This window comes from Anomalospiza imberbis, chromosome 1 (assembly GCF_031753505.1).
Source record: "Anomalospiza imberbis isolate Cuckoo-Finch-1a 21T00152 chromosome 1, ASM3175350v1, whole genome shotgun sequence".
NCBI classification, from domain to species: Eukaryota; Metazoa; Chordata; class Aves; order Passeriformes; family Viduidae; genus Anomalospiza; species Anomalospiza imberbis.
Window position 1 is genome coordinate 8,865,372 of NC_089681.1, and position 13,411 is coordinate 8,878,782.

The following is a 13,411-nucleotide window of genomic DNA, read 5'->3' on the forward strand; positions in this document are numbered from 1 at the left end:
ATTTAGTCCACTGAAAACCTCTGCAGTATTTTAGATTACTTAAACACTTCTTGTTTATCTGAAATATGTTCTTCACCTGTTCTGCTACATCTTGAGAGAATATGATCTCTGTTAAATAAAAAAATCTGCACAGCAACAGTAATATTAATAGTAATTATTAATTGTAATGTTTGTCATTTGCCAGAAGTGTGCCCCTGTGGCAAAAAAAGACTGAGGGTGTCCTGGGCTGCATCAGGAGGAGCATATCAGGAGGTTGAGGGAGGAGATCCTTGCCCTTTATTCAGCTTTGGTAAGGCCACACCTGGAGTGCTGAGTCAGGAGCTGGGCTAGCAGGACATGTAGGGAGCCCACCACAGGGCTTCACAGGGTGACTAAGGTGGATTGCGGGGCTGGAGCATCTCTCCAATGAAGACTGAGAGAGGTGAGCCACTTCAGCATGGAGAGGATAAGGTGGATCTCATCAGTGTGCACAGCTCCTTTAAGCGAGGGAGGGTGGAAAGCCCCCAGAAATAAGCAGCTCTCAGTGCTGTTCTGAGTGACAGAACCAGAGGCAATTGGCACACACTGACACACAGAAGGCTCTGTCAGAACATCAGGAAACACTTTTCTCTGCGAAGGTGAAGGTGACCAAGCACTGGCGCACGTTACCCAGAGAGGTTGTGGAGCCTCCATCCCTGGAGACATTCTAGAGCATCTGGATGTGGTCCTGCACAGTCTGCTCTAGGTGACCCTGCTTCAGCAGGGAGCTTGGACCAGATAACCTCAAGATCCTCTCCAGCTTCATCCATTCTGTGATTTAGTGAAAATTTATTTTGTTGTTACTGTTTATTTTGCTCAGTGTTAGCAGACTGAGCATCCCGTTGTACATAAATAACTCTGACTACAATACAAAAGTCTGAAACCCACTTTTTTCCCTATAAGTGTACATGCTTTTAATGCTTGGGACTCTTCTGCCTCTCCAGAACATCATAAAACCTCTGATTTTTTTCACATATGGAACATTTCTCAATGATGTATGATATTTAATAGCAAAATAGGGACTTCACTGACCACCAATTCCCATTTTGTATCTACTTACTTGCATTTGTCTTTGAAAATTGTTTCTGGTAGAAAATAAACTGCCTCCACACTTCTGGTTTCAATGACCTGAAAAAAAAACCCATGTCAAATGGAGTAGCTCCATAGCTGTTTTCTTCAACACCTAACCTTCACTAACATCAACCTCAACACCAATTAAACATTTGGGATTTCTTTTAACCAGGGAAAGAGACCGTGGCTCTCACCCTTAAGACTAAAAATCTGGGTCTCATGGTCTTGTGCATGTCAATACTGTTTTACCAAAGACAGTGGGGCTGTAAAGTCTTATACCAGATGGAGATTTGGCCCTTTATATGTGGTACCATAAGCAAAATAAAATGCTGTATCTTGAGAGAAGTTTATTTTGTTTATAATCTTAAGAGTCAGCAAGTAATGCCATGAGAGACTGAAGATCAAGAACAATGTCAGTGGACACAAAGAGGGGAGATCAACAGAACAAGCAAGCACCTGACACAAGTTATTCACTGATTTTACAGTAGACTGCATATTGCTCTAAATGACCTGAATTATTTAACCATGTCTTACCTTGCTGACATGCTGACAGAAGGCAGGAACTGCAATCATCTGACTCAGGAAGTTCAGATACGCTGCAACCAATGCCATGACTCCACAACGATTAAACATTGGCAGATTATCCTCATTGATGATGGCAATGTCCTGAAATATAAAGGGTAGCATTATGTTTTCCAAACTTAGCAGGCTGTCTTCAATATACGGAAGTCAAAATTATCATTGGTAACACCACCTGACATATGATGTTTATCTGCTATTACTTAACATTTGATATATCTCATCTTAAAATTCTAGTTCTTAAGCTCATTCCCGAAGTAGGAATATATTGATCTGAAGTTAGAGAGCTTAAAAGATTCAATCATTATGAAGAAAAATAAATTTACTCAACTCAAAATTCTGTTTCTCAGACAGCAAGTACAGGTTAATGACTGGTAGTCCCTTGTCTTTACCACCTGCTGATCATAACATTTTCTCAGGAAAATCAGAAACAGCATTTTGATAATAAAGATCACCAGTATGAATCACAGATACAGCGCAATAGAGGAAATTAGTTAATGCATATTAGCACTTCTATGTTTATTCACATTGCATTATTTTTGCTCTAGTAAAACTCCTAATGTCATTCCCACCAAGTAAGGATTTGGTTCAACAACGTATTTTAAAATTAAGGATGCACACTGCATTTCAGATGTTTTGTAATACAGCTGCACATTTGGGAATAAGGTTAATGACAGAATAAACTGAGAATACAGTGTTGCGGTGTGTCATACAGGGCATGATTTCATCAGATTTCCAGGGTGCGTGTTAGCAGTACTTTATTTTTGATTTCAACACAGATAAACTTAGTAAGTTATCCAGTTTCCCTGAGGACTGTATGCAAGTATGAATTAATATTTGAACCTATTAAGGAAATGTTAAGGAATAAAGCCTAAGACACTGACAGAATTTTACTCTAAGTTAAGATTAAATAGCCTGGTTTAATAACTATTCCCAAACAATCAATTATACAGAAGTTTTCATCCTGGGTGCAGAGAGTCCATACATTTTATACAGAACACAAGATCATAGGTTGAGAGAACACCTTGCCAATCTGCTAATGAGTATCAGTGATTCTAATAAATGTTTCAACAAGTTTCCACATCTGCTGTTTTTCCTGAACAGCACACGCTGTGGAAGTTTGTTACAAAACCGATTAGATGAAGTTTCCCCATTAGTAAGTGGTACATACAAAGTGCACTTCCTTAGTGATCAATCAAGTTCAGACCGAATTAGGAGATTTCCAATTTGAAGATCAATATACAAAACCCCCCAGTTCTTCACATCTCCAATTACACATTTGAATTGTCAATCAATGAACCCAATACAAACCCATACCTGCAAGGCAATAGCTAATCGGATGAGGTCAATAACCACTTCTTCATTGGCCAGTTCTATTGTGGTAAGAGCTAGAGATGTAAACAGGAGTTCAAAGTTTTTCTGGACATTGTCTTCTTCTTTGCAGCCTAAGTAGATGTGTCTGTACAATTGCTGACCATGCTATAAAAGACATAAAAGAGGAAATGGGTATTAAGAATAGAATAATTTAGGTTAGAAAGGATATTTGAAGGTCTTCTGGTCCAACTCTCTACTCCAAACAGGGCCAACTTTGATGTTAGATTAATTGAGAATTGAAAAACGAAAAAAAGGATAAAATACATGGTGTACACATACATAGAAAAACAAGTACATGATTAATCAAGTAGACCTCAAGTTTCTAATAAGAGCTTCTTTATAAACACTGTACTGTTCTATTTTATGCATGAATGTACCGATAGAGAAGATGATACAGAGAATTACATGACTACTGCACAGTATCAGATGTTGGAATTCATTTCCTGTTGTAATATTAGAAAAAAACATTGCCCATTTATGAAAAGGAGAAACCAAAAAGTAATCTTGAAATATTTTTCAAGAACATTTGATTATTTGATGAGCTCCAGGTGTTGACATCATGAGCTCCTTGTGAAGACATCAAATTTGTTCATTAAACAACCCCCCTCAAACAGCAAACCAAGAACAAATTCTCATAGAATGTGTTTCAGAAGGTGAGGGCTCATTTACTGATGTGTGTAGGGAGGCTGCAGCTCTAGTGAAGACCACAGGTCATTTAATTAAAGACTCTCCACTTCAAAAGTGACTTTCTTCTCATAACACTGTGCCTAAATCTCTGTAAAGAAACTATTACCTCAACACAAAAGAAAAATGCAAAGCATTTTCCCCAGCATTCCTAATCTGTAGGGGGGTAAAAGTCTGTATCAGCTGATACAAGTAATTTTCAAGATCTAAAGACTAACTCTGTATGTATTAATTCAGCACTAGAAAGAGGAAGAAAAGTGATTTTCAACCTCTTTTCAAACAGGACATATTTACTTAAGAAATAATGATGACATTGTTGGTCTTTTTATTACTTCTAAAATCAAAGAGTTGTTCAAATACACCTTGTATTTAGAGAGAGGGAAACACAGCTATCAGCAAAAAGCACAGAAGCTACTACGAAATAAAGGTTAGCTGTTTAAAGACCCAGTATATTTGTCAAATAAAAGTAATGGAATTTTTTATCTCATTGATAAAGAATTGCACTCAAATAGGAAAATAAACGATTATGCGGATTTTATCAGTATGTATCTTTCTAGAAGACTGGAAAATGCAAGAAGTTAAATACTTCACTTCAAAGAAAGGATAGATAAAACTGAGCAACTGGTCTGAGATGAAGAGTTTTGTGCCTATGTTTGGTTCCATTCCACCTGGGTGTGTCACAAAATTGCCTCAGGATCCCCATGTAACATCAAACAAGCCTAAATGGAAGTCCAGATATTAATGAACTTCTGGAGATGCCTCGTCCCTGTTCTTTGATTATGCAGAGCATCTGGGAAGAGCAGGCTGCTAACATGCACATCTACACCAGGTGAGTAATAGTACCACACAGATAATCACTGACTGACTTCATTTCCCAGGGTTAATTTATTTTTTAGAAGCCTGTATGTTCTTTTCTTATCTGTGAAGAACCTCTTTTCCTCTTCTGTCTTTTCAGATCAATATTAACAATTCAAATATTTAGTCTGACAGCTACAACTTTCATCTAGCAAAATACATCTTATCCAAACTGCTTGCTTTAAATCACAGATATTAAATTAATGAATTAAAATTTAATTAACTTTAAAAAGACACATTACTAATAATTGCCAATGTTGGAGTATTTTTTATATTTGCATTATTCCAGTTGAACATATACTGGAAGAATATTAACTGGACTAACTTATAGCAAGAACCTTTATCTTGCAAAGTTACTTGAATGCTGTACAACTCTAGTTTGCATATTATTACGTATGCAGTATTTTGGTCTATTTCAGTATTTTCTGTTTTTTGTTTACATACCTACACAGATAAACCACAGTCCGGAATGACAGAGCACAGTAACAGCTTTCTGCATCTTTCCCACATAAAATCCAAGGTGTCTACTGTAAGCAATTTCACTCCACTGAAGTATAATTTAAAAAAAACCCTGTTTTTCTTTAGAACCAAATATACTGAGAAGTCAGCTGGTACAAAGTCTTGTGAAAACAATGTCTTAAGACAGCTGTTTTGTGCAAACTTAACTTTCTTTGACATCTTTAACCTAAAACATAAGATATGTCTCTGTACCACAGCTATAAAAAGATTTCTAAATACAAAATTGTCTAAAAATACAGCAAAATAAAAGCCAAACTAGTGAAAAACTGCTACTGAGCAAAAATTAAATGCTGCGCAGGGATCTAACAACAGGGAGATCTTTTCAGAATCATGGTTTTGACATATACTGTTCTAATTTCATGCATATAAAGGTTTTAACTGAAGACTTAAATTAAAATTTTATTGCATGGAATCATCTTTCAAGTATCTAGAGAACTGCAACATTGAAATCACTGTAACTTGATTACAAACATTTGAAACTGATCTTTGTGACTTGTTGCAAAACCACAGCTGTAGAAGAAAAGCAAACCACTGGTTCAGTTACTTATTTCTAGATAGAAAAGTGATGTTTCATTCTATTACCTTTTTCATGAAGCTCACGTCTTGCCTTGAAATCTTGTCTCGTTTTATCTTTAGATCAGAAACATCTGGTATTATTCTACAAATGAAAGAAATGTGTTGTTTCAGGAAAAAAAAAAAAGTTGGAAATGAAGAGAATGTGGAAAACAGGAACTATTCAAACAGATCTTGACCCAATTCCCATTTTAATTATATCCATGCTTAACAAGGATATTTAAATTTAAGTTGAAGAGGGAGAAGCAGAAAGAGAATTATGACAATCATGTATTTTTTATCTACATAAAATAAAAATAAAATTCTGTCTTCTACACGGCTAAACTATGATATTTGTAATAGTTATTTAAGATACTGTGCTCTGAGGCTTACCTGTAAAATTCTTGCCATGAATAAATGACACTGAGCATTGAGCATTTACCAAAACAGTACATTAATAATTCATATTAGCAAAAACATTTTAAAATCAACAGCACTTATCCTTCAGGTAATGAACTGGAATTTCAAGTAGGCAATAAATAAAGAGCTCTACCTTATCCCTCTGAGCTTGGCTCTGTTGTCGTGCCGATCAATGAGGTTGTGCAGGATTTCCAGGACCAGCTGCCTCAGCTCAGAGTCTTCCATGAGTGCAGGAGACAGCAATGGGTCCAGAAAGGGGGCAGGAAGCGCATTACTTATTGTTGTGGCTTTGTATCCTGAAGTCACCTGTTCATTGTGGGAAATAAAATTCATGTGTCATTACTGCATTGTAAGAATTAATTGCAGCTGTCATTCACTTTTTAGTGGGTTTGCTTTGGCACCCGCAAGGTAGATTCAAATTGAAGTATTGTATTAATTTTGAAAAATCCTGACTTCAGGATCAATTTGGAAGGACGTTAGCACACATTTTCAAATTAAGTCCCTCATGTTAAAAGGATTTTTCAGGATCCTTTCTTTACAAACACAAAATCAAAAAATAAAGGTATGATTTATGATTTGGTTTTTTTATGTGGCCTATGGAAAGTTGCAGGGCATAAACTGAAGATGATAGGAATTCCGGTCGATAATTACAATAGAGATTTATCCATTTCAGGTTATGAGCTGTTCACATATGGTAGAGTAAACTCATGTGAAATAAAAATGAGAAATCAGGGCCTATATGTACACCTTAAAGATTTATGGATACTACTTTATTGCAAAACATGAAGTAAGCAAATACCACTTTCTTAGAAATCTGGTGCCATAGTGTTATTTTAAAGATGAATACTACCTCTGACTTGTCTCATTCAGTTATTTTTAATTAAAGCAAACTCTGCTGGTAGACAAAGAAAAATAAACTTTTACCTAACTAATAACTCAAATTTTAATTAGCTGAACATCGACAGTAGTCAGAAATATTTAAAATTTACCATCCTTTAAATTGGAGGTTACCAGAATATTACAATCTCAGAATAGATTACAATGTATATATGACCTGTTGAAGGTGAGGGGAGCAAAAATATTCCAAATTTAATTATAATAAATTCAATTGTATTTTCATCCAATACTTACACAGTAGTTGTATCTTCTTTATATATATTCCATACCCTTACAGTTTTTATATGTGAACTGTGTTTTACTGGTTTTGGCTGGGATAGGTAATTTTCTTGACAGTAGCACATGTGCTGCTGTGTTCTGGATTTGTGACCAAAGCAGTGCTGGTAACACAGAGATGATTTGGCTACTGCTGAGCAGGGCTTACACAGCTTGTCCTAGATTGCAAGGTGCAAGATGTATTCAATTGTCATCTGTTAGAGGTGTGGAAGTTATCTTCTCTTAATTGGGCAGTTTTCTTTATCTATGCCACAAACCAATCCTCTCTCAGGGGAGACATCTGCTGTTAATGGCCTATTGAATGTCACTGCATGACTGATAAAAGCTGCAGCATCCCATCCTGAGATGCTCTGCCCAGAGGGAGGAGCCAAGCAGTTCTACCGGGATATAATCTTGAGTTTCTAGAACAGCAGCACGGCTTTTTCTGGATTGGATTTCCAAGAGGAACAGCTGCCCCTTCCACTGCAGGCAGGCTACACCCTTTTCTACAGGATCACTGCTCCAATAAAACCACACCTGACACTCCAAGAGGACTGCAGCAATAATTGCCAACTGGACTGCTACCAACACCCTGACCAACAGGGTGTCAAGGTTGTATTCTGACTCTGTCAGTGTTGCTTTGGTTCACTGCATTGTTTATTTTATCTTTTTATTTTCTTCCCTAATAAAGAACTGTTGCTCCTGCTCCCATATTTTTGCTGGAGAGCCCCCCTCAATGTCAAATTTATAACAATTCAGAGGGAGGGGGGTCTACATTTTTTTTATTTCAGGGGAGGCTTCTGCCTTCCTTAGCAGATACCTGTCTTTCCAAACCAAGACACACCTCCAGAAGGGTATCCCGTATTAAAATGTGTCATCTTCAGCAGCAGAACAGGAGGCAGTTTGTGAGGGCTGCCACTGCTCAGGGACTGTCTGGCTATCAGTTGGCTTGTGATGAGCATTTGGCCTTTTTTTTTAGGTGGAGGTATAGTTTTATTTTATTATTATTTCTTTCTCTCGTTTCTTGTTTTTTCTTGGCTTCCTTTTTTCACTTACTAAACTATCTTTATCTCAACCCACTTTTCTCACTGGCACTGTCCTGGTTCTCTCCCCGTCCCCCTGGGGCAGAGTGAGTGAGTGACTGGGTGGTCCCTGGTGCCTCTGGGTTAAACCACGACACTGAGCGAGCACAGTGGCCCCAGCTTATCTGAAGGGTTCACAGGGACATAGCTCACAGGAGCACCAGGGGACAAGAAGGTCATGATCAATCATTCTGAAAACGGAAAATGACTGATATTACAAGCAGCAGGGCTCCAAATCTAAGTGCACACTTTTAATGAAGTGCCAGATTTCAACCGCCTATACAGTATTAACTTGTTTGCATGTGTATGCATGACAACATACTAATTATGTTATGAAATATTATTCTTTTGTAAAGAATACATGATGTACAATGCTGGATTTTATCCACATTATTTATCAATGACTAATTTATTAAGCATCAGAACAATGACTTTCACACGTTTGTGCCATGATGGGATTTTACTTCCATATTCTAAAAGAGATGCAAACCAAAATGTTAAATCCCTTCCACATGTACACTCTGACTCCCTTAAAGCATACTTACAGGCTATGTAGCACCTAAATCATTAGAATAATTCTTACCTGTTTTAATAGAATTTTAACACTGGTGAGATGAATATTGTCAGGAACAGTTAGACATAGTTTAATGAAGACAATGTGCAAAATGACCACCTGAGGTCCTTCCTAAGCAGTCTTCTATCCTTACATTGCAACTCCGAATGCCCAGCTCTTTTGCAAACCAGAGTCTAAGATTTCAGATTTGGACAAGCCAAGAATGGTTTAACCTATTTCCCTAACACCATGCACAAATTTCTTGTCAAAGCAGGGACAAAAACTCATTTTCCAGGAGCACATTCTTCTGCTTTAATTTGTGAAATCATTCCCCTATTTGACTCACTAAACAGTTTTCAGCTTCTGCAACAAAACTGGTCAGGATTCTATCAGCAAGAGCCTCCTTTACTATGCACTTTCTGATTTTTACCAGCTGGGTCTATTTCCAGAAATACTCTTTGAAGATTTACAGCTAAAAAATGTATTTGTGATAAAAAATTCAATCACACCTTACAAGAAATTTGGGAAACATTAGGAAGGAAAGAATAACTGTGTCTGAGGTATCCATTCCTATGGTTTTAAAAATATTGGCCATTCTACTAATTACTACTTTTCCAGGCTCAGAGACAAAAGTGATTTCACTTTGATGTTGCCAGTATTGCTGGCAGAACTCAACCTCCTCCAGGATGTTCTTTTGGATCTGCAGATCCAATTAGAACTGACATTCACTGAAGTGCTCTAAGAGATGGAGGCATATTTCTTGTGCTGTTTGTAATGTAAGTTGGAAAAATGCTTTCACAATATTACACAATAGAATTACAGGTCTATGTAATACGAATGTATGTTTATTTTCATAATCCAGTGTTGTTATACTGTACTTTTATATGCAAATATATGTATATAAAGTGAAACACTGTGTGTTTATAACATATTATACTGTTCACAAAAGGCTTACCATAAGTAAAGATCTCAATAACATGATTTGGATCCTCCTGGTTCCCAAATCTCTACAATTGGAAAAAAAATGCAAATTAGGTTTTCTTGTATATATTTGAAATATTATTCTACTCTAGACATTATTCTCATTTTTGACAAATGAATACAGTAGTCTTGGAAGGAATGCTGGATGATCATAGATAAAGGAAAGTATCTCCAACTGAGTTGCAATAATTAAATGTTTTTGAAAGACACATTTACAGGAAGGCTTAAAAAATGAAGCACATTCAGTTGAAGAAAAAGTTAAATCATATATGTGAAGCAGGCATAAATCTTTTATGTTTTACTCAGAAATCTCTAAAATGTTTGTCCACTATGAGCTTGATAGCTTGTTATTTTCACAAGCATCAGCACTGAAATTTTCTTCTGTATTAAAATGCAATTCAGTCTTTTAAGAAAAGTGGACATTTCTTCTTTAAGCCAGACCCCAAAACTTTGAGACTGCAAAAAAATTAACAGCAAAATGAGTAAGAAAAACTGTAAGACTCCTGCTTTTATATCACAAGAAGGTACATGAAACACTACTTGACCTGTTCTTCATCTGTTTTCATTTCCCTCCTGCAGGTACTAAAAATAGCCCAAGAGCTAAAGGTATATAGTCACCCTTCTTGCAAGGTCTTAGGAGATAAAAGTGAACTTGGAATAAATTGCTCCATTCACAGAGATTCTTTCAGGAAAGTAAAAAAGGTACAAGTCATTTTCTCCATTAAATAGTGCAAAGGAAGATCAACCCTCTACACAAAAGTTGGCCGCTATGTAACAGTGGAAACTTCTACCTTAATGAGCTACAATCCTGGCTGCATCATTCAAATGCCTTGGATAGCTGAAACCAAAATTCTAAGTAATGCCAGACTTTATCAGCAATCAGAAAGCCTTCTATGTTAAGAGCAACATATGCACATCATACTAACACACTGTTCAGGCACATGCTTACACAGAATCTCATAAATGGAAAATTACACAGTTATTAAAAAAACAACCACAACCCCCAATTGTTCATCCAAGTAGAGAATTTCATATGGATTTGTTCTTGAAATACCTCCATAATGAGTGGCAATGGCCTGGCACAGCCGGCCTGGCACAGCCGTGCCAAGGAAGACTTGTATCTTCCATGGCACAGCATCCCATGCTGCAGGGATACTGTATGAAAAGCTGAAAGAAGCTAGAGAATGACAATGACTTCCTACTTAATCTATTAGGGGATCACTTATGTGGTGCAAAGTGTCTGTGCACATCTGGAAAGAACAGCTGAAGCCTTTTCAGAGACTTCCCTACACTGAGGAAATGCAGTCTTTTAAACAAAATTATTCCTGTTACAGGGAAAAGTATTCAGTGTCGGGTGACTTTTAAATTATGGGTTTATTAAGTCTGCCCACTTATAGCTTTTTCCTATTTCTAAACACATAGGGAAAATCCAAAATTCATTGGAATTTCTGCAGTTATTTCTTAATCTGAAGTCAACTTGTACAGAATTAAAAAAAACCCCAAACCTTAAAAATAATTTGTAAATTATACACCTATTTGAAAAAATGTATTTATAATTGAATTCCTCTCATTCTCAAAACCTACATATAAAAAGTTATGGAATTAACAACCATAAAGTACATAATTTCAGAAAAAGTTGCAGAGAGAAAGAATGTTTCAGTGAAAAAACAAACTGCCTTCCAATCAGGTAATTTTTATCAGTAAAATGTCTGTAGGTTGATTTCATATTGTTGACAATGAGCTTGTCTTGCTTCTGCATAGTATTTAATACAACCTCTAAGGAGTGAGAATTTGCATTTCACTTTTCATAATGTTTTTCACTTCTTAATTTATCAGGATTGTAAAAATCTAGATTTTTAATCTGAAATTTAAAAATGTAGGATATACAAACCCAAGGTTACTGGGATCCAGCGACTGTGACATTGTTCCCAAAACAGGTACTTTGCTCATAATGAACATCATAATCTCTGATCTCTGGTAATCTGGAAGATTGCTTCCAAAAAATCCTAAATAAAAACAGAACAAAATCACAGAAGAAAAAGAGATATAGGGCCCTTCTCTTTATAAGAAAAGCCTTTAAAATACAATGAATACATTAATAGGTCAAAATAGATGAAGAATAAACATATGACTTGTTTTAGGGCACAATCTCATATTTATTTCTGCTGAATGATTTTGGTGATTCTTTTTCATTATACTTTCATCTTTGAATACTAAAACCTTCTAATTTTATCCTCCTCTAAATATACAATTTAAAAATTAAATATCTGGGTTCTATTAACTTGGACCTAGTGAAAAGTTGGAAGTGTTTATCATGGCACACAATACTGTTACTTTTGTCTGTTAAGTCTCCAATAAATATTACAAGTGAAGAGACAGAAATCCCAGAGATATAGAAGTATTTTATGACTATTGCTATTCTTGGGGAGTGATGAGGTGAAGAGCTTCTGTGCCAGCACCAAGGGAAGAGGAACACTCCAGCATGGGGTACAGGGAGGGTTCCAGGACCAGGGGAACCTCACGGCAGCAGAAAGAGCCACAATGGCTGAGGGAACGTCAGGGCCAGGAGAAATGTCAGGCACACACACACCTCCCCTGCCTTAAAAGTATCTCTTAGGGAGTGATAGCCTCTCCCAGCTCTGCACACACCACAGCTGGATCAGCTGCCCAGACACAGCTCCAGTGGGAACAGCTGCCATCCCAGTGTCAGCTGCAGGATGGGCCCTGCTCTTACGGCAGCACAGCCACAGCAGTGGCACAGCTGTGGCAGCACACCCAGGGAACTGAGATAACACTGTTATTCCCAACATTCCCCATGGAAAGAGATCGGGGCAGTTTGGGTTAATGGCAAGTCCAGTGTGAATCAAGTGTGCCCTGGCAGCCAAAAGAGCCAACTGTGCCCTCTGGTGCACCAAGCACAGCACCAACAGCTGGTTAAGGAGGTGACTGTCCCATCTACACTGCAGCTGCAGCCTCTCCTCAAGTCCGTGCTTTGGGTGCCTCAGTCTAAGAACATCAAACACCTTCAAGGGGGGCAGTGAAACAGGAGATGCTGATCTCTCTCTGGTGACCAGTGACAGGACATGAGGAAATGGGATGGAATTGCATCGGGGAAGTCCAGATGGGACAAAAGGAAAAGGTTCTGCACTGAAAGGAAGGTTGGCCACTAGATCAGGCTCCCCAGGGAAGTGGTCACAGCACCAAGCCTGACAGAGGTCAAGCAGTATCTGGACAATGCTCCCAGGCACATGGTTTAGTTGAAGCAGTCCTGGGAGGAGCAGAGTGTTGGACTCAATGATCTTTTTTTGTCCCTTCCAACTCCAGATGTTTTATTTTATTACTGGGAAATAGTATACCATTGACTTCAGTAGAAAGAAGCTTCACAAAAGATTGGTTTGTGGAGTTTCTGGGCTTTTTTTTTTTTTTTTTTTTTTTTTTGTAGGAGTTGAACATTTTAACTTGGGAACTTTACTGAAATGGTGAGAACTAATCTACTACATACTTGTTACTGCTGTCCAAGGCAAGTGAAGGTACAGATGAATGAACAACATTTAAGCTAAACTCCCTTGTT

At 37.3% G+C, this 13,411-nt stretch overlaps 1 protein-coding gene across 7 annotated transcripts in view; it reads right to left on the reverse strand.

The window, feature by feature from the left end:
* Window positions 1-13,411, reverse strand: part of EFR3A (EFR3 homolog A) — a 76,499-nt gene that overhangs the window by 14,182 nt on the left and 48,906 nt on the right. For all 7 annotated transcript variants that reach the window (XM_068180968.1, XM_068180960.1, XM_068180977.1 and 4 more), the window contains 7 exons: window positions 11,732-11,846; window positions 9,815-9,866; window positions 6,206-6,378; window positions 5,683-5,758; window positions 2,986-3,147; window positions 1,624-1,755; window positions 1,079-1,146 (listed from right to left, as the gene is read on the reverse strand). In XM_068180968.1, coding sequence (XP_068037069.1) covers window positions 1,079-1,146; window positions 1,624-1,755; window positions 2,986-3,147; window positions 5,683-5,758; window positions 6,206-6,378; window positions 9,815-9,866; window positions 11,732-11,846 — 778 coding nt within the window. The remainder of the gene's footprint in view (window positions 1-1,078; window positions 1,147-1,623; window positions 1,756-2,985; window positions 3,148-5,682; window positions 5,759-6,205; window positions 6,379-9,814; window positions 9,867-11,731; window positions 11,847-13,411) is intronic.